The sequence below is a fragment of the Dermacentor silvarum genome, chromosome 8, assembly GCF_013339745.2.
Source record: "Dermacentor silvarum isolate Dsil-2018 chromosome 8, BIME_Dsil_1.4, whole genome shotgun sequence".
Classification (NCBI taxonomy): domain Eukaryota; kingdom Metazoa; phylum Arthropoda; class Arachnida; order Ixodida; family Ixodidae; genus Dermacentor; species Dermacentor silvarum.
The window spans coordinates 107,496,580-107,518,529 of record NC_051161.1 but is presented as its reverse complement, the minus strand read 5'-3'; the positions used below and the strand labels follow the sequence as shown (position 1 = coordinate 107,518,529).

General features: G+C 44.4%; 1 protein-coding gene across 1 annotated transcript in view; it reads right to left on the bottom strand.

Annotated features, from left to right (window-relative positions):
• Positions 1–5,934: 5,934 nt before the first annotated feature.
• LOC125939733 (probable thiopurine S-methyltransferase) overlaps positions 5,935–21,950 on the bottom strand; it is a 70,870-nt gene continuing 54,854 nt past the window's right edge. Inside the window, exons 7-8 of the mRNA XM_049672942.1 lie at positions 21,883–21,927; positions 5,935–6,149 (exon numbers count right to left, since the gene is read on the bottom strand). Of these exons, the coding sequence (XP_049528899.1) occupies positions 5,935–6,149; positions 21,883–21,927 (260 nt within the window). The remainder of the gene's footprint in view (positions 6,150–21,882; positions 21,928–21,950) is intronic.

Sequence of the window (21,950 nt, the reverse complement as noted above, 5' to 3'; positions counted from 1 at the left end):
ACTATCAAATGACGAGTTTATTTGGGTTGCTGTCCACTTTTATAGTTGACATGCTACTTCATGGAACAAAAACTGCGCGCACACTGCTGCTTTAGTTTTGTACTGTTGTTTGCTAAGGCACTTATCAAAGCACCTCCTAGTTTGCCTGATGTAGGTGCACCTGCACGAAAAAGGGATCTCATAGATGGCGGAGCATGTGCATGTAACAAATTTGGTGGTAATCCTCGTTGTGCGATGTCTTTGTGAAGTGTGTTCCGTCTCAATGTCCTTCTCAACTTCTGCAAAGTGCGACTCAAGTCACTCCATGCTGCGAACATTCTGTGCCCTTTCTGTACCTTGCACGACATTCTTGAAAAAATAGGAGAAGCCATGAACACACTGCACCACTGTCTTAATTTTACCTGAAGTAGCCATAGTGTCAGACTGAGTGCTCACATGTCACATTTTCAACTTTTCTATTTCAACTTATTTCAACTTTAACAGCATCTGCAAACATTCTCCTGTAAATAAGAAGATTTGCGCGAACTCTGACCGCAGACGATAAACTGTATGACTCTGAAAGAAGAAACGCCTAGAAATAATTCCTGAAGCACTGCTCAGCACGCACTAAACTAGTGAAAAGTAAAATTGCAAAGCCATGAATAGCATCAACCTGGACAAGATATCATGTGCATCTGATGGAGTTCAGTGCCGCGCTTGACAAAAGGCTTATGTGGGAGTAACATATTTTTAATTGTCCATGAATTTCAGCTTATCCGTGCACCTTGAAATTCAAAAAGACACCAAACAATCATCACTGATGAACACAGGGTGCACATTGTAGCCGTATAGTCTAGGGAGGATAGGCAATGATCCATAAATCCGATGAAGCCTTGCATGAGATGTACTATCGATCAAAAAAGTTTAAGGTCGAAGGGATCTGACAAAAATTAGTCGCAAGCTTCACCCGAAAGGCGAAGCGTCAATTGCGATAGCAAATTAGTAGAGAGCTATACGGAGTAAGAATATTAGTTTTATCAGCTGTATAAACTTGGACATGCAGCAGCACCAGCAACGCGCAGAACTGTTGTCACGCCGTCGGCGTTTTGCCCGCGTTCGCACCGAACGCGCGCGCCGTTGGTGACTGTTGCCGTTGCCTCTGGAGGCGGCTCGGATGTTTTCGACGATATCAGAATGGGACCCTCGTCAAGCAGCGTCGGAAATCCTATACGGAGTAAGAATATTAGTTTTATCAGCTGTATAAACTTGGACATGCAGCAGCACCAGCAACGCGCACAACTGTTGTCGATGCCGTCGGCGTTTTGCCCGCGTTCGCACCGAACGCGCCCGGCGTTGGTGACTGTTGCTGGTGCCTCTGGGGGCGGCTCGGATGTTTTCGACAATATCAGAATGGGACACTCATCAAGCAGCGTCGGAAATCCTACCCACCTTCTCGCCTCGCAGCGTTTTTATATAAATACGCATTTGGTGCCGCAGCTAAACATCGCCTCCCCTCCCTTCCTCCCGTCCCCCCACGGCCTTTCGCGCGACGGTAGAAGTCGCGTTTGCTCTGTATATATGGTGATTGTAGAGGACGAAAGAGACGCTTGATTCTGCAACCCTTCAGGGAGCACGGTGCAGAACGCGCGTTTGCTCTCCGACGTCTGTTCGCTCCCCGTGAAAGCGCGCCTCCCTCGTGTCCTTTCACTCGCACATACAGCGTCCGGAGCGCGGCGACGATTTCATCGCCGTTGTCGTCATACGCAACCTGACGGCGACGGCAACGACGACGGCGACGGCGATGAGGGCCTTAAGCCTTAATGAATGAGGGCCTTAAGCGAGAAAGTGTAAGAGTGGGGTTGAAGATTAATATGCAGAAGACAAAGCTAATGTTCAGTAGCCTGGCAAGGAAACAAGAGTTTCCGGATCGCCAGTCAGCCTCTAGAGTCTGTAAAGGAGTACCATTATCTAGGTCTATTACTCATAGTGGACTCTGATCATGAGAAAAAAATTTACAGAAATATAAAATTCGGTTGGAGTTCATACGGCAGGCATTGCCAAATCCTGACTGGGACCTTACCACTGTCGTAGAAAAGAAAAGTACACAAGCATTGCATTCTACCGGTGCTAACATATGGGGCAGAAAAGAAGCTCGAGAACAAGTTAAGGACCGCACAAGGAGCGATGGAACGAAAACTGTTAGGCCTAACGTTAAGAGACAGGAAGAGAGTGGTGTGGATCAGAGAACAAACGGAGATATCCGATATTCTAGTTGACATTAAGCGGAAAAATGGAGCTCGGCAGGCCATGTATTGCGTAGGATAGATTACCCGTGGATTATTAGAGTAACGGAATGTATAACAAGAGAAAGGAAGCGCAGTCGAGGACGGCAGAAAACTAGGTGGGGTGATGAAGTTAGGAAATTTGCAGGCACAAGTTGGAATCAGCTAGCGCAAGGCAGGGGTAATTGAAGATCACAGGGAGAAGCCTTCGCCCTGCAGTGGACATAAATATAGGCTGATGATGATGATGAAGATAACCAATACACGGTCAGTGCGTAAGGGCTGGGTCAATGAGAGAAAGTAGACCTCCCAGTCTCCTGCCCTACTTAGCATATACACGCAAAGAAACATCCAAACGGAACTTTCCATACTGACATCACACCATATAGGGCACCCTTCCCTATCAGTGCACCGTCCTAACACGTTGCATTGCCGGGCTTTCCCCGCAAAAAGCACACATCCTGCAGAGACACCAATCCCGTGCTGACACATACTTGATACTCCGAAAGAAATAGAGCTACAGCAGCCACTGTGTTGCCATCAAATTCAATTTTAGGTGTGAAGCACCTTATGCGCTCGGGCTGTCGGCGTCTCCTGCGGCCGTCGCAGTCACGGTAAAACAACCGGTTCGTGCTCGCGCTCGACACGCGCTCCTGCTAGTGCTCCCACGTTAGTCCTCGTCTTCCACAGCTGGCTGCGCTGCCGCTCATCATTTCAGCGTAGAATTTCACTTCCCTTCTGTGGTCGTAATGGCGAAGCCGCGTTTACGGGGTTATGAGCCATTGCTTAAGGCAGCATGAGCCCATTAGCGGTGCATCACTGCATGCTTCGCAACTCCCCACGTTTCGCGTTAGTTGAGCTGCATTTCGCTCAATGGGTCATTTCACATTACAGATAAAATTTATTTCACCACTGAAACCAAGCCTACGACCTAATTTGGGCTAACTGCAATAACTAATAAAAACTAAAACGGTGCACCACTGTGCAGCTTCGTGGCAATGAAGTGCTGACTAGGCGCTTGCTCTTTTTCCTTCCTTAATTCTAACTTCTAGATTCTAATAATATCTAACGCTCGGCTGCACAATAAGTGTAACAACTGACCCTACGGTTGCTTACTGAGTAAGCTGAATGTCCTTAGCTTACGAAGTAAGCTACGGACATTCAGTGTTGCAAACGTGAAGGGAAGGGCGCCCGGCATCACTTCACTACTGAGGTGCAGCACCTACACGTAGCGCTGCTACTTCTTTCTTGCCTATCCCGCCCCTTTGAGGAGTCGCAGCTGCAGGAAGTACTTGAACTGCAGTGGTGTCCACTCACAAGGGCTCCATGAAGGGGTTTCTTCGCCTTCGCCGCGATGACTTTGGGATCTCTTCTTGGGCATTATAAGTTATCTATCGGCGCTGGACGCTTCTTGAACACCTCAGACATTTCAGTATCCTCCGCAGGATGAAGCTGGCCCCGAAATGGTGGTGATTATGCCCACGTTGCGATTATGCCCGGTTGGTCACTCTATGTTCTTCAATTGCACTTCGCTGCAGCTGTGTCCGCAGCTGGCGATACTAGCCACTCCTCCGCCCGGTGGTCTTCAGCAGACATTTCTCTATAGGCATCTACGACCTTACATTGATGAGGTTGCTAACGATGGTGCATCGTCCACTGATTGACAACCGCGAAGAATTGTCAGCATACGTGCCACCGCGTGCTCTGCGTTATGACCATAACGGTGGCACTTCGCGCATTGTGGTGTTTTGCACTGTCTTCTTATGTGCCGTACGCTGTTGCACCGAAGACAGAAGGGAGGTCGTCGAGGAATCAAAATTAGGCATTGATATCCCAAGGTCATCAGAAGATGAGGAAAGGAACTGGTAGAGATGCATTCTTTAAGCTTGAACTCGACATCGGGATTCGTCAGCATGCCACCTCTCCATGCCCTTACCACGCCGCATTTCTCTCCTGATGGACTCCACCAAGCCCTACGGTACGAATGCTTAAACAATAGGATGCTGTTCTAGGAAGAAGGAAGTCAAAGAAGCTTCATTTTTATGTTTCGGCTTTCTGAGTCGATGACAGGGCACTTCAGTCGTTTGACTAGAAGCTTGCCTTTATCGACGAGCTTCTGCTTGGAAAGGCTGCTGGCACAAGTGATGAGCCACAAATGGCTCTTCTGATACTGGCAGGATTCGAGAATGTCCTCGGTGTCGACACAGAGAGCAGAGCATCACAGAAAACCGCAGCGTGGTATGGCCGACCGCGAGGTCCACGTGTAGGAACACGTAGTTGAGAATGGTGTATTCCAATGGCAGAGAAGGAAGAACGATCTTGCAATTGCCGGTAACGGTAGACGTTGCAAGAGATCCTCAGCCTAGGGCTGATGCGGTGTTTCCAGTAGTGCACATTCTGAACACGGCTGTTCGAAGCGGCTGCTTCTTCTAACCAGAGCCTTCTACGCAAAGCCTTCTACTGCTTCACCCTGAACCAAACCAGCGCTTGCTAGCTTATAGCAGGAAAAATTTCACAGTTTCGACCGAAAGGCGAACCATTGATTGCGATAGCAATTTAGTAGACAACTGTCGAACAAAGGATGATAGTTTTGTCGGCCGTGTAAACTTGTAAACATTCGCTTACAAATTAAATTAACAAGCATGGTGGAACGCATGCACAGGTAAACTTGAGCACATCTCGCTCGATGACCGCGGAAACTCGCTGTCAAAACACTGGCCTGAGGAGTAGTAGTAGTAGCAGCAGAAAACTTTATTTGGTGCTTTGTAACGGAGTCCCAGAGGGTGGAGCCCTCAGTCCAGGGCCCCATTTGCTGCTGCTATCCGGCTGGCCTCATCGATCAGGTATCGCTGGTCGTCGAAGGCTGTGCTGGAAAGAGCGGCTTCCCAATGGGATGGGGAGGCGGGCGATGAGGAGTGAGGAGGTGCGGCTACAACAGCGAGCGAATTCACCTACGTGCCGGCTCTCGCTTCAACGCGAACTAAACATCGAAAGCACAGCGCGTACGACGCTGCCGATACTAGTTGAGCTTTCTCCACACCGCAGATCACTTTGAAGATGAGGCCCGCGCGGGGACGAAGTGCGCTTCCTCCCCGCCTTCCTCCCTGTCGCGCGCAAGATTCAGCCGCAATCGTCGGCTGACCCTCGCAATCTTTCGCTCGAAATACAGCGTACGGTGCGCGGCGACGATGTTACCCTCTTTGTACTTTATCCTGAACTTCACAGCGACGTCCGCGACCACGTTAACGATGACGACGACGGTAGAAATGCGCTTGGAGCATCCATATAATTGCTATCGAAATAAAATGTCCCATACAGGCGACCTAGCACGTGATGCAGCGCGCGATTGGACATGCGTGCCGCGTAGCGTCGACACGTGCACATTTTGCATTGCAGCTACTTATTATTACACCAGGTGGTACGCTATGTAGCAGTTTATACAAAGCGCTACAAGGTAGATAGAGAAGGTTTGGGGAACCAAAGAGTATTAAGGAGATGCTGTCACGGTTACTGGTACACGAGACATGAATCAGGACAAAGACACACAAAACACATTTATGATGTACCACAGTGGTAAGTCCACGTCAAATCTATACACAACCACAAGAATCGTTACACTGATTTCGATATCTACTTCTTGAAACATCCTAATAAGTCACGTGCGATGTGGCGCTTACATGTCTGCTTTGATGTGCTTCTTGCGCATGGCCCGGTGGAATGCTGGCTTCTCTGATGAGGGTTGTCTCCCTAGAATCGGCCTGGCTTGTCGAGCGATGTCGTCGGTGAGGGCGAGTTTGTCCCCGTAGCATAGGACGGGGGCCGTTGTCCTCGGACCAAGCCTTTCCTGGAGACCATGGTGCACGGACGCGGGTCGCGGAGGATCAAGCCCTACTGGTGCAGGGCCACTGGTGTCCTCCTCCTACTCAACTCTTCGATCTTGACGCCATTCGTCCACCGCCTTGTTGCTGTTCTCTTCGCCCAGTCTCCTAGCGGACTTCTTCATTCTTTTATTCTAGCGGTCTTCTCGCATTTCCCACCTCGCTTCTTCCAGGCCGAGTCAGCCTTCTTCCTCTTCCTTCTCTCTCTTCTTTTTCTTCTTCTACTACCGCTCGTGACAGATGCATACAAAAATGCTCGAACTAAAACCAGGTACACTATACCTTATTTAATTAACCTGGCTAGGTGACTGTCACCGCTGCGTTTGAAAGGGGGTGCCAATAAATCGTCATCATCATCAGTAACATCATGCCGTTCCACTTGTCACGCAATGTGAGATGCGCGACGCGTAGTGTCGATACGCTCAAACTTTCAATCCGCGATCCGTCACATTCCACCAGGTGCCCCGACATATAGCAGTTGCATGCGGCATGTAGCCGGACCTGGTTAACTCAAGCTATGTGGTGTAGCGCGAAGCAGGACGAGGGACACAGAGAAACGAGGACAACTATCTCGTATCTCGGTGTCCTGCTTCACGATACCCCACATAGCCTCATGGAAAACCAACTAGCCAAACCTTCAACCTTCTAACTCAAGCCGGCTAGGTGACTATTTGTCACCACCCCGTTTCGAAGACAATGTCAATAAACCATAATCGTCATCATTTTCATCAGCATCATATCATGCCACTTCCCACAACTTGAGACATGTACCGCGTAGTATCGACATGTTCAAATTTTGCATTGCAGTGGCATTGTATTTACCAAGTTTCGCGACATGAAGCCGTTGCGTGTAGCAGTTGCGTGTAGTAGTTGCATGTTGGATGTAGCTGGACTTGGTTAACTCGAACAGGCTACACTCTAAAAAACGTTTACACCCTTTAGGTCGTATCTTGTCCCCAAACAATAATCGTCACTTGTCTTGTCCGCATTTCCTTCCTTTGCCGCTGCGCGTCCGGTACTTCCTAGTCACGAAAGGCTTGAGAGTTATGAGCGTGACAGAGCATTCTGGACAGAAAAATAGCGAGCGCTGAGTTTTCAAGAACGGAAACGCAAGTAAGGCAGATGAAGATTATTGTTTGGGGACGAGATACGACCCAAAGGGTGTAAACTTTTCTTTAGAGTGTATGTGACTATTTGTCACTGCCTCGTTTCAAAGGGGATGCAAACAAATGATCGTCATCATCAACAGCATCGTATCGAGTCACGGGTCAAGGGATGTGACATGTGCGCCGTGTAGTCTCGGTACCTGTGTTTACTCTTCAGTACAAGTTATGATGATGACACGTGATGGCGCCTCGTTGCAGGGTACGAACACTTTAGTGCATGCTGCCGAAAATGGAGCTCCTGTGAAGGCGCTCCTTCAGCTTACGCTGCGACTGTGCTGCGTGTGCCATGCCCATGTGTGATTTTTCTACGAAGGCAATTATTCATCTACGCACATTTCATTTCGCTTTACCATTGGCCACAGTGACCCCCCCCCCCCCCCCCTCTCGTTTTACTAAACATTATCCTGGTTGAATTTGACAGTTGACTAATGGCTGCCGCGTAAGTTCTGCGTTCTCCGTAAAACACGCGCATTAGAATCCGTATCGCTTGCATATGTAATTTATAGTGTGCATATGTAATCCGCACACTTTGCTTTCCGCTTACATATTACCAATAATCCGCCTCTAATTATAAACGAATGTAAACAAGGTGTCTTATGTAGTTCAGTGAGTACCCCTGGAAAGTATACTAATAACCTCGTATAACGAATAAGAAGGCAAAAAAGAGAGCTCAGTACTTATTTGGGGTGCCTCTACCTAGGCCGCGAAAGTTAAAGCCCGTCAGTACCAGTAAAAATACAGACACTGTTGTTTTTAGGAAAATAGCAGTACAAGAAGAAGGCACGCGCGTTCTGTCGTTCTGAATACTGCGTCGTCCTGTCATGTTTGAAACATATCTCATGTGCAAATTAACCATGTCAAGAGGTTTCTCTTGAAATTGAATGAACCGCAGGCCCAGAATAGGGAAAGCCGGCAGGAGTGGCAGAGATAATATATAGACCGTAGCACGAAAGCTGACTTTGATGTCACTTGAGGGCATCTAGCATTGCTGTGTAATCTTTATGGCAAACGTGGTGCTCTGACTCACGATATCCGGTTTATTCCAAATAGTGAAATTCTAACCATACATAGTGCTCCGACCTGCTAATGCCTGGAAATGGGTGGCTTTTAAATGCGAAGCATTTCTTTCCGGCGGCTCTGTCCTCCCGCGTCCCACACCCCCACAACGCATGCGCGTCCCCTCCCCCTCTCTCTCCTCTCCTACGCTCCCCCTTTCTCTCCTCTAGTAATACTCTACGGAGCGGCGCCCGCGTGCCACACCCCCACAGCGCATGCGCGTCCCCTCCCCCTCTCTCTCCTGTCCTACAGTCCCCCTTTCTCTCCTCTAGGAATCCGGAGCGGCGTGCTCGACAAGTGGTGCGACAGCTGCATACTCCGCTGGGGGCGCCACGGTAGTTCCGTGGTATGAAAATGACAGAGCACGCGCGCCTCATTCTCTCTCCTGTGCAGCGCCGCGATGAGCTCTCTTGCCGCAGCCGCGAAACCATCTCCCGCTCAAGCTAACCATCTCCCCGCTGTTTGGCATCCACACATGGTTCCCTTTAGCGGGAGATGGAGTAATTTTTTTTATCACGCTCGTGGAAATCTTATTGATATCTGCGTAGGCTGCACTTATTGTAGACTATCTGCGACAGCTGTGACCCCATGATTGCTGTTCCTGTTCGCTTTCCGCGACTTGTAATTCTGTCGCGCGTACATGTGCCGGTATTTAGTAGTGATTGGAGCTGCGTTCCTAAACTGAACTTGAAGTACATATATACGCATCTCCATAGCATTGCTGCTTCCTGCAATGTATTTCAAGCAAATTCCAGACACATTTGTAGCCCAAGAGTACGTTGCAGTCTGCAAGTACACCATGCCCTCTAATGCAAAAGAAACTGTTATTTAGTTTATATTTCTTATTCATCAATACAGGGGCATTTATTGCACAAAGATGTGCGTCGCTGTTGCAAAGCTTGGGTGGCAAAATTTAAAAAAATTTCTCGAATTCCTAGGTTTCTTGCTCAGAGGCTATGAACAAAGAACACGAAATATGTGAAGGAAGGAAGGAAGGAAAGAGTGGAGAAGGAAAGGCAGGGAGGTTAACCAGTTAAGGACAACCGGTTTGCTACCCTACACATGGGAGCGGGGTGAGGGGGAATGAAAGATGGGAGGAGAGAGAGAGCACATAACGTACACAGCACACACATCGTCAGTCACAGTCAGTCACTCTTGCGTGGTACGTGACATCACTGTCATAGCCGCTTGTCCAAGCCCGTTTCCTTTAAAAACCTAAGCAGTCCCTTCGTTGCTTTCAGCTGCGATGTCTTCTGTCGACGACACGCGAGAACGGTTTCAATTGACAGTGGTCGATTGTCCAGGTGTGCTAGAACGGACGCCAGGGACTGTCTCGGAACATTATATTCAGGACAGTCGCATAGAATATGTTCTAGCGTCTCCTCGCAAAGACAGGCATTGCAAAAAGGGTTGTCGGCCATTCCAATGAGGAATGAATAAGATTTCGTGAATGCCACCCCTAGCCATAAGCGATAAAGCATAGTGGCCTCTTTTCGGCGGAGTCCAGTTGGCATACAGAGATGCATCAAAGAGGGCAGGTGGTAGTGACGATCGCTCCCTACCTTATGGTGTCCCTACCTTATGGTGTCAAAATACTCCTCTAGCGAATGGCGATAGCCTTTATTTTCGTCACAACCCTCTCCTCATTTTTGAAATACTATCTTAGCGCAGCAGCTAGTTTCTCTATATAGGTTTCACTGTCATTAAACGTTAGAAAGACTAGCTTCTATACATCAGTGTATTGTCCATTATTTACATTTTGTGCTCATGTGTGGTTTATTAAAAGTAAGAGGGAACATGAAGTTGGCGCCTATTAAAATAAATTTAAATAGCCGTGGTTTTCTTGCTTTCAGGTAGTATGAATGGGTTCGCAGATATAACGACACGCGTATCGCGTATTTCACATGCACGACATTCAGCTGGCCTGACTTGATGAGGATAGCATGATACAGATGCAACATATCCAAAGAGTATCTTAAGATGGTATCTAAGTTACATGTAATTTCAACACCGCCCCGCATTTTATTGGACCTATGAGAAAAGCGCTTTCACGTTTATCCCGGTGGTGACTCTGGTACGCGGAATCATGAGATACTCCTCTTTGTCTTTTTAGTCATTCCGCAGCCACACACCACGAAAAACGTGGATGGATTAAAATACATTTCAGTACCCCCCCCCCCCCCACATAAACACACACAAGATGACAGTGATGTGTGTGAGTGCTATCTGCTAGGAGAAGACGCTGCTAATATTATGGCCCTTCCGACGCACAGCGTGACAAATAGTCATGCCAGATAAACTCAAACTATATCATATCAGAGTAAAACCACGCATACACAGACAAGTTGAGTTCTGCTAATGTATACAAGTGCAGTACCGCGTGAAATAAGAGCACGTCATTGTTTTATTTGCTTGGGTTGCCTTGTTGTTGCCATGTCTCTTGCAAAAGATTTTTGAAACCATAATGAAAGAGCGTGAACTTTTAACGTTTTTTTGGTCATTTTATTGTTCTCTATGAGAACGCCAGGTGAACTCGTTATGAGTAGACAACATGGTCGCCACTTCCTCTCTGTGCCCTCTTTAGGCCTCGTTGCATGGCACAGCATCCGTCCTCCCGAGAATCAGGTGCAGTCGTAAAGAGATTCGCCGAGTCTACGAGGCCTATAGCAGCTGCGAATCGGTAAAGAAAAAGGCCTTAATTACGCGTGAGCTGCCGGATTTTGGTTGTTGTTGGCGATTTGATTATAAATTCAACTCAAGTGAGCAGTTGCAGCAATCCACAGCAGCTCTGCCACCCCTTTAATTTCACTCCTGCGAACACAATTAAATTGACTGATAAGACAATGGACATAATCACAAAAGGTCTAGTAAAGATCGCCTCAAAAAGCAATAGCTAATAATAATCAGTAATTTACCAAACTGAATTTTTTTCAAGGTTATAGACACTCCAATGCTTTAGTACCGTTTGAAAGTATGCATAGGGGTTTGATTTTTAAATATTTCAATGGAGTAATCGAGAACATTCGACATGTTTACTAAAGCTACGTTTCGAGTCATCGGCACAGTAAAGATACGAAGTTTTGAGACTGGAAATATAAGCAAAATCCTTAAAGTATATTGAACCTTTTACGGCCGAAGTAAAACTAATTTATATTTGATAATTCGCCTTGAGTACAATTGTGTTCCAAGCCAACGGCCGTTCATTGCAGAATCGTGGAATTATTTTTGCTTCTAGTTCATTTCGCAGGAGCTACAGTTGACAAAAAGTCTTGCAAATTATTCAGTGACAATTCCCGCCTACCACAGCGATCACGAGAAATATTACTACGCATGGAAATTTCTCAAATAGGCATCTTGATAATGCTTCATTGAGTGAAGCACAATGTCAATATAGTTGTTTAGAATGAAATTTTCTAGGAGATTCTGGAGGGATTTCTTTTGAAACAATACATCTGAATCATTTAAAATCAGACAAATATGTTATTTGGAAAGAAGCACATCTATTTTAGTCAACTATTGAGCCTGATTGCGAGTTAGATTCGCTATCGGGAATTCCGTGACCGTCTGCAGCACACTGGGTAACGCATGCCCTTTCTGGGTGGACATCACCGCGAAAACCCTGATTCGGCCACACCGTGCTGCATAAAGGCAAACAAGCATCCGTAGATTGTTCTTATCTTTATGTTTACCTCTACGCTAGCAAGCGTGACACCGTAATGTTCATCACATAGGAAACAGCTTGTTGTCACTGTTTTCGCATGGTTAAGCGTTAACGCTCAATTGCTAGAAAGCCATTAGGCATAGACTGACCAACTTAAAAGACTACGTCTCTTATTTATCTTAATTGCTAACCAGTTATTCCGTCCATATTTTTTGATTGCGAAGTCTACTGAAAGGTGCAATTCCCCTACGAGCATTGATGGGTGAATATTGTTGGGTGATTACGGAGATCGATAACCCGCACCGCCACCAATGATATTACGGGAAGGGAGCAACGTAGATACTTTTACAGATGGGGTTTAATGGTCCAGCCAACGTGCGTAGAAGAACGATCACCAATATCATCGTCGTCGTCGTCAATCTAGGCTCTGACAATATCTTGGCATTCGAGTACGATTGACCGAGCCGTTCCCTCGCCTTTCTTTTTTTTGCAGCACACACTTATGCCTCATCCAGTCAGCGCGAATTCGCAGCACTATTTATTGGTCGTCAGGCAGCCAGCGCAGACCTCAAATAGTAAGGCAGTCCGCCTCGCGTTCTCATACAGTTTTTCCCTTCTGATTTCTGCCTTTTTGTTTTTGGAAATCTCCACGGTTTCCTTTTCCTCTTTTCTTGCATTCAATTGACAGTCTCTTCTCATATAACTATCTTTTTCATGACTCCGTGATGCCTATTTATAATTTGCAAATACCTGTACCTGTTTGGCAATATTCCTTGATTTCTTCCTACAATATGTGTCCACGCTTATTAGGTAAACTAAATTGTGCACTTTAGCTGGCCGTTCGTTTTCATCCATGTTCATTCCTGTTTATTCAAAACTAGTTTTGAGCTCTTGAGCTGGATGACTGCAACGAAGACACGTCGCCTGCACTGCCTCATCTTTTCTTTTTACCGTGCGCCTAATAAGAACAACCGGCCTTCCGACTTTTTGTTCAGTTTAAACCCCTACACGATGTCTAATTGAGAGCCCCGAATTGCATTTGCAGGATTCCTTGCACCAGCTGACATTTATTGTAGCCCTGAAGCACTTCTATTTAATTATTTCTGCATTACACTTCCCCTTCATTCTTAGATTATTTTGTTGGACGCTTAAGTAGGCATTTCTTTAGTTTTTTCTAGACACTCAGGTATATAGATTCACTGTGGGCACGACTTCCTGCTGAACTGATACCACTCCATTTCTTCTCTGTTCACTCAAGATCATAATCCCTGATTTCGATGTGCTGAAAAAGGCCCTAGATATGTCGCTTTATTCGCTATCACATTGGAAAGTGCCTATCAGTCCCTTGCAGTTAGCCTCAAGTAGCGCTACGTCATCTGCAACTGTCAGCCCATGAACCATGGGACATCACAGATATAAGAGAGATAAAAACCTAATTCACTATTTTGCACTCATATTTTTATGTATTGAACATAAAGCGCTAACAGCAATCGAGACAGAGAACAGCCTAGTTTCAGTTCTAGGTGTACCTACACTATCGCCTCGTATTACCGCCGTCCCTTCAGCTTAGTAATTCGTCTCTCGTCATGCCTCCTGGTCGCGCCAATGAGTTTTACAGCGAAACTGTTAACCTGTAGTTTGGTTGCAATCTTTTGCGGCCTGTTTACCAAAAACCCGTACCTGGAAAAGGGATTGCGTGTTTTAGTTTCCGCGTAACATATTTATGTTTTCTCGTATATTCGAATTGCAGTCCGATGCCATCATGTCTGTAGGATGTGTGCAAGTCGTAGTTTACGAATTTTGTGACACAGTTTACTTCGAGAAAATAAATTACCCCAATAACGCACTTACGGCAGGCGGAGGGCCTGCAACTATGAGGACGTGTGCTGAATTTCCGCCGACGCGCGTCCCTGCTTTACGAACGTGTGCACAGAATGTATCTGTCCTTGACGCGAGTGTGCTCTGCCCGTTGCGTCTGTCGCACAGCGCTTGCTGCGATCGTAATCAACGTTACGGAAAACACTGTCCAACGAACAGTATCACCACAGCACCTCGAAAATGGGTTTGCGTTTGAGTTTCCTGGTAACGGAATTACGCTTTCTCGTATATTGGAATGCAAAATGCGGTGGTACCATGTCTGCAAGTGATGCGTAAGCAATACTTTAGGCATTCTCTGACACAGTCTGCAGTGCAGAAAACTGCGTTGTTTAATTATATCTCTGATGAAGCAGACATGCATACTCAAAGTTACTTGCCCTAGATTTTGCCACGATTCAGAAATTATCATAAATTACACCCTCTTCAACCTAATCTCCTCGCCATAATAAACAATTACGACAATAAAGATAAGTCCACTTTCCTTGAATTGAAAACCCACTTGGTATAATTGCAATTATGTTTCGCTAGTTAATTTAAATCAATAATGTTGTTTTCGTATTATAATCTATAGTTATGTTAAAAAAGATACCAGAATTTTCGCTATTGCTTGTATAAGATGGAAAACTATTCTTTGTATAACAGTTTCATAAGTAGAAATGATTTTTTGTGAAATGCCATATTGCTTGCATAATGCTCTTTCCGTGATAATTGTTGATTTTGTGTTGTATGTTCCATTATATTTTACCTAGGTTCTGTTATGTACGTTGTGTAAGGTTTATTATGATTATATTTATGAATAATAGTTTGGTATTAGAAATGGCTTTCCTGAACTGTGTATTGACTGCGCTGTTTGCATGCTATTAGTGTTTTATTGGTTCCAGTGTGAGTGATATAAACATTATTTCGTGTAAGAAATGTTATTATTCCCTAATATAAGCTTCCCTTTGTATTGTACAAGCTTCAAAGCTTTTTCAGCTTTTTAATGCCTATATTTGTGTCTAATTGTCCGTACCAGCCTTCTAGAGTTTAGAGGCCTATGAAATCTTTCGATACAGCTTTTCACCGATCTTGCGTTTGAAGGTATTTTCAGGAACAATTAACGTACATTCATTTACTGCTATGGCCAGCTGAAATTTCTCGCTGCGGACTAAACAGCATGTTCAGAATACTGAAGGAATAAATTTCATTTTAGGCCTAAATTTAGCATCGCTTACTGCACATAGGATGTGGACAATAGTCCCGAAAACATGGTAGTGTATGAACACGCTAATTATGGATGGTGAAACATATAGTACGTTCAAACACTTTACACTTTCAGGGCGTTCACGGGGTCATGTGCCACAGACAGGCAATATATGGTCCACCGCCCTTTGCGTGGATAATCGTCTCTTGAACGTCGTAATCCACCAGCCGAATCTTCGCAGCCGTATCTCCTGCGATAAGTGTGAAACTGCGTTAGCATTCTTAAAATCCATCCAGCAGTTTCTGTAAATCAAATGTATTGAAGCCTCTTAGCACTACTCTCCAGGTTTTTTTTTAACGGTGCAAGCCGCGGAATGGAAGTTCTGAGTCGATAATTCGATATCCTGCAAGGACCAGTCCTGTCAACGACAACCTGTTCTCAAAAAATGGGATTGGCAAGCCCGACACAGGCGACGGTTCAACATTTTCGAATCCGCGCGAGTTTCATGGTGGCGCGGCATTCTCAGTGAACCGCGACAATATGTTAATATGGGTACAGGCATAGACGCAAAATACTTTTCAAGTTAAACTTGGGAAAGCCGCTGAAGGCCAAGTATTAACCAAAGGTACACGCGTGAGCAAAAGTATACGAACAAGGGATGGCGCGATAAAGCCGATTTTTCAACTGCATGTGAATGCAACTTGAAATTGAGGACTCCAGTCCAAACTTGGCATTGCGAACTTTCCAGTCTAGTCGTAAATTTCAGCTTATGCATGCTAATTACGAACAAATTCAGTTTTTTTTCGGCGAGCCTGTGGCTCATAGACTTTTGCTCACAGGTGCCCCACACTTTAACCTTCCTTAACCACCTGCTTGTACCAGCAATCCGGGCATACAGTGCATTTACATAAAAAATAAATAAATAATAAACGTTATGCAGAACACTGCGCTAACTGATATTGCAAGCGAACGCGTATGGAGTGCATTGAAAAAACAAGAACTTAATTGCTCGTTTCATCGCACAAGTACTACAAGCACAAAGAGAAATGGTGGCATTAATGGAAACAAGAAATAAGAATGCTGCGCATGTTTTCCCGATCTAATATAAACTAATTAACTCAACCGGCCGAGCGATGTCCACTTAGGTTATGTAGAAGGAAAACAATACTTAAAATTAGTTGTTAGGTTCTCAAATAAATGGTGATGAACAAATCGATCGTCATGCGGAGAATGGCGAATAGGTATATCACGTTTTTAATGTTGCACTAGTTTGTTCACTCCGAAGCGTTTTAGAATACTACTTTAAAACGTGGTATATGCATAAATGAGAAAATTCTGCTATGGACGCGTGAGCCTGATATGTTTTTCAAGTTTTCTATGTTTTTCGAAGTCCTCCTTATTAAAACTAAAATTAAACAACCACACACCACGGAAATACAGCTGATCTTATTATGCTAAAGCTGAAGCGAACCGAAGTGCACATTATCAAAACTACACTCTTAGCACGGTAACGTTTACTAAAGGGGTATATTCTCACAAATTTGTGCACCTATAAAGAAAGGTTACACAGTAACCTTTATTTAAGTAACCTTTAATAAAGGGCATACTCTCACAACTTTGTAACCTATAAGTTGGACATAAAATTGTAACCTTTACTTAAGTAACGTTTAATAAAGGGGTATATTCTCACAATTTTGTGCACCTATAAAATAAAAGACTACGTGTACCTATACTAAAGGTTACTATATAGTAACCTTTAGTATAGGTACACGTAGCCTTTATGTATGTAACCTTTCGTGTAGACATACAGTCTTGCAAGGCTTCACACGTGCGTCCTTCTGCGCATGTCCATGAATTTAGGACATTGATTCTTCGGCCAACCATCAAACATCACCGCAATACACTAGCGTAACTCACTGAGCAGAAGTTCATAAAAATTCCACTTCAAATGATCGGCCGAAGTTTTACAACTTTCGGTTACAAACGTCAGGAGGATACTCGCTTCTGAAAATATAGGCATTTATGGCACTTAGTCATAACTTCTCTACTGCGTTATATTGGCGCTTTGGTCAAGGTTAAAGCACTGCTATAACTCAGCAGGGAAATTACGACTAAGTGTCATAAAAGCTTATGTTATAGAAAAAAGGCATCCTTTCGACGTAGCTAACGGAAAGTTGTTGAACCTCGGCTGATGTTCCGAAATACAATTTTTCTGAAAACGCTGCTCAGTGAGTTACGCTAGTGCCCTGCAGTGAAGTTCAATAGGTGGCCGAAAAAGCAATGTGCAAAATTCATGTACATGCGCAGAAGGACGCGCGGGTGACAACGTGCCAGACTGGATGCCTATACGAAAGATTACAAAAAAAAGCTTCCTAAAAATGGCAGCAGGGGTTATGCCCTTATTTCTTGGACGTGACTCACTGTCGAAAACTAAAAAAATATTCAATACTAAAGACAAATGACATTTTATTGCTGTGAAAACTTCATAGCGGCGACAGACAACATTTGCACGATAGTCAATACATTTGGGGACCAAATTTTACTAATTAGCTTTTTTCATTTCTTTGGGGACATGTAATTGCATATTGAAGGCAGCCAGTACTCAAAGAATACGAATTTGCCATAAATGTGCCTGGCACCAATTTAGAGAAATTGAATCTGCAATGAAGTGCGTTGCTGTTTCAGTTATTCTTTCTGCACAACCTGCAGCAAAAATTCTGTAAATATCTGAGCTAGAACAGCAATGCATTTTATGGCATGTTTGCTGCAAAATTCTGTAAATATCTCAACTGGAACCGCAAGACATTTTATGGCATGTTCACAGTATGTGTTTTTGAGACTATTCTGTGGCAGAATGCTTCCAGCAACCGGATATGGAGTGCTGATTGACCAGCTCTGCCGTTAACCACGATTGTTTATTTACATGCTAATCAGTCAAACATTGGTAATATTCGTACTGATGATGATTATTCGAGTTTATTGACGCAATTCGTACTAATGATTATTGCTGAAATTCTGTTGCGATGACTATAAAACTTGTTCCGCAGAAATCAACATTTCGTCTCAAATTCTCTTTTTTAATATTTAAGGACAGACTGGTTAACAGCGTGTAAACCTTTGCCACCTTGCTATTTTACAGCGCAGGTCATTTACACAAGGCAGCTTCCAGGAATTAGTATAGAATGCACAATGCATCAAGACAGTTGTACCTTTTGAAATAAACTGGCACATACTTGGTAATTTTAGTTTAAATGTGCAAGACACAAAATAATTAATGAAATACACAGTATTTTGCTTTTGTATAGGTGAATGCATCGTATACAGGTTCGTCCCACAACATATTTCTTTGCTGCGGGCCATTTTAAAAGTTTTTTTGCAAAAAGTAGCATGTCGTCATCCCATGATAGTGAGATTTCTAATAATTATATTTTGCACAAGTGGAAAGTATATCTGAAAAGGCGGCACATTTCAGAATGAATATGCATTTCAGCATGCAACATCTCTTGTATCGAAAAAAAATCACAGAAGTATGAGACGGCAGCACCCACATTCTGCAAATGATGTGAGTAGCAGCTGTGGGAAGGAAAGCTGACACAGTGAAAATGTCATGATTACTTTATTTGCATATACAAAACAAGGTAACTCAACGCTTTCCCTTCACAAGCAAAAATACATTTTGCCTTAGTCTGTTGTCTTCGTCACGGCCATGAAGCAGTAATGAAAAAACCTGCGAGTACAGCACTGCCTGGCAGCACAAATTTGTACAGCATCACGAGGAATGGGGCAAAAAAAGAGAAATGTGGAAGGTTCGTGTACAATATGTTAAAATACAAATACATATAAGTTTTAGACTTTCATGAGGAGGACGATCTCATCCCTGTTGCGAGCACAATCATCTCTCTTTGCTGTTAGTATGTCAGTTGCTAATTCTTCGATCTCCTTTCTGTGTAGTGTAGCCTACAACGAAAGAAAAGTAATCTTAGAATCTCATAGTTACTTGTTAGCGTCGCCCTGCAAACAACAGCTATTAACATGTAATGAAAGAGACGTAAATAAACCACAAACAGATGGAAAACTACCGCAGAAAAAATAATTAAAGACGCCTAAGGCGAATATACTCTTCTGTCTAGGAAATGTCGGTGACAATAAAAATTAAAGATGAAAAAACTGAACAAAAATGAATTCTCAAGTCAGTTCGTACTCCCCTCCAGTACAAGTACAAAAGACAACACCGCAATAATGTGACAGTTTAACAGTCAAAACGCAATATCAAGTGATTACAAACTAAATAACAGCACAAAACACCAGTTCCGTGCATGAGGTCAATGTTGTGCGACCGCACAAAAGTGCAACATAAACTTGAGATTTAAGAATAACCAACACGGTGACTGATAGTGATAAAAAATATTAAAACAACAGTGTTTATGACGCGAGCAAGTAGTTTACTTAAATAAAACTGAACAGTGCGAGCATGAGCATGAATTGACGGTGAAATTTACGACAGACACACACCAGCATATAAATAGTTGAACAGGAAGCACTGCTTACCTAGGTCACATTTATTGCTGTCTTCGGCATTCATTACAGCAGTCACAACAGAAACGATGCTCACGACTCTCAGGTAAGCGAAGAACTTTACCATTGTCCATCGGCAATGCGTCTCGTCGCAGCGGTCACGCAGCACGCCAAACATGTCCCTGCTCCACGCCCGGCGTCATGACTTCTTTTCAGCGGCGCGCACGCGCCTTTAGGAGTCTCTTTAGTAACTGTACCACCCGTCACGAGTGACTCAGACACACAACACGCTTGGTAAGCGCACGCCACCAAATCCGAGAGCGGAAAAACGTGCTTAAAGCGACGAAACAAAGCGCGACACGACCGTTTCAAAACGACACCACCGGCGATACTCTTCCCGGCATGCATCGCGAGAGCTACGCAATCCGAAGGAGATATGACAGCGCTCACGTTTGGCTGAAGCTGAAGCGCGTTTGACTACGCCCGGCATCTAGCGCAACTAAAGATAATAATCAAAGTATAGTTCCATCAAAGTATCACAGGACGATATATATATCAAGACGCTAATATCCTAATGTTTCAGGATGTTGCTATTCGTTTGTAGTTGTATGTTTTCTCCCTGCTCATTTGGCCGGCCGCCATTTTGGCCTCCTAACGCGAGCGCGCGTTCATCTCTCTACGAGACCTTACTCGAGCGGCTGTCGCCCGCTGTCATGTGAATGAAACGGCGTCAATCTCGCGTGTTAGTCAGCGGGCAAAATTGGTGCGTGTCCGGCGTTCTCTAATGAACCCAACATTTGCTGTAATTTAGGAACCACTCCCTCTATTACGTCAAAAATACAAAAAAAAGAAAAAAAAGAAGAAGAAAGCGCGGTGGCCTCAGTTGCAGTGTACAAGTAAGTCTGATTACGAAGCGTCTTTCTCGCCCTGCAGATTAGTTATTCGACCTGCTCTACGCTTTGCTTTTGTCGGTCGTCGAGATTTTGCAAGACTCTAGCGTGCGCACACGTGCGACCTTCAGTGTGCGCCCGCTGTTAGTGGGTGTCGCGTTTCAGGAGAATATAAAACAAACGTGAATATTGGGAGCATTGATACAAAAGGAAATAATAAAAAAATATTGGGTACAAATATACATTCAATCACCATAATGCATCCGCTTTTAGTTTTGTGCTGGTGCACAAGTCTATGTTTTATACCACAGCCTAAAATGCCTGCAGTGGTAGCGGAGGGCTTTCCATCACATTGAACCGTAGTTATAATTCAAGCTAAAACATCGTTTGCCACAATATTCTTCGATGTATGTTCACTGTTTCTGTGGCTTCCTTTTAGATTATAATGGCCCGTATGCAGTAGAGATCAGTGATGAATGAATTGCTGCTGTCTCTCTTGAGCATACGCTCGTGCAAGATTTAAATTTCTTTTTTACATTGAGAAACCAAATATCCCCACTGGTGTCAATAAAACATTAATTTAGTCCAACCTGCCTCATTCCCTCGGCCGCACAACATATCGTATAGGTTAGTCCCGGCTAAAAACACCACATCAGGATCGTAATATACGACACAAAAATAAGTAAACTTCCAATCCATACTGTAGGTCCCCTAAGCCACGAATGCCAACTCGTTTAGAGGTTACAACCTAAAGGTTACATGACATTTGGCGTTGCAGTAACCTTTAAAATAGACGCTTCGGCACATGTAACCTCTAGCCGCGACGGAAATTTACGAAAGCACAAAGATCAAATTTTTTTAGTCACCGAGTAACCTTTATGTTATAAGTTACTAGCAATTATAGGTTAACATAAACGTTACCGTGCTAAGAGTGTAGAGCTGTGGCTCTCTAGTAAAAGTGCTAGAAGACGTGGTACCCGGTCATTCACGAACCCATATCAAAAGTTTACTACCGCGTTGATTATTGTGCTAAAATTTTGAAATGCTGACAGCCTAATGGCTGTACACGGTCTTGCTAGGCAACAAATGCAAGGTATCTCCAACAGCATCATGATTCTAACAATTGTTCTATTGTTTAAATAATTATCAGACTGTGGCAAAATGATCTGTGTTTGGCGTCAGCCTTCAGATAGTGCAGCTTGAAAATCTCAAAACCACATCGCTGTTGCAGCCCAAGTACATAAGTTTGGCAACTTATAGCAAAACCATGGGAGTGACGAGCTTATCAAGCTGTCCATTTCAGCTTAGTGGCCCCAATGAAAATTTCAGCCAAATACAAAGTGTATGTGCAAATTTGAACTGAAGCAACGTGCGTGATTCAACAAGGTCCTCACCAAAATGCTCCCGGAGGGCATACTCTCCAGCGCTTCGAGGCAAAACTGCGAAGAAAATATGTGAAGCA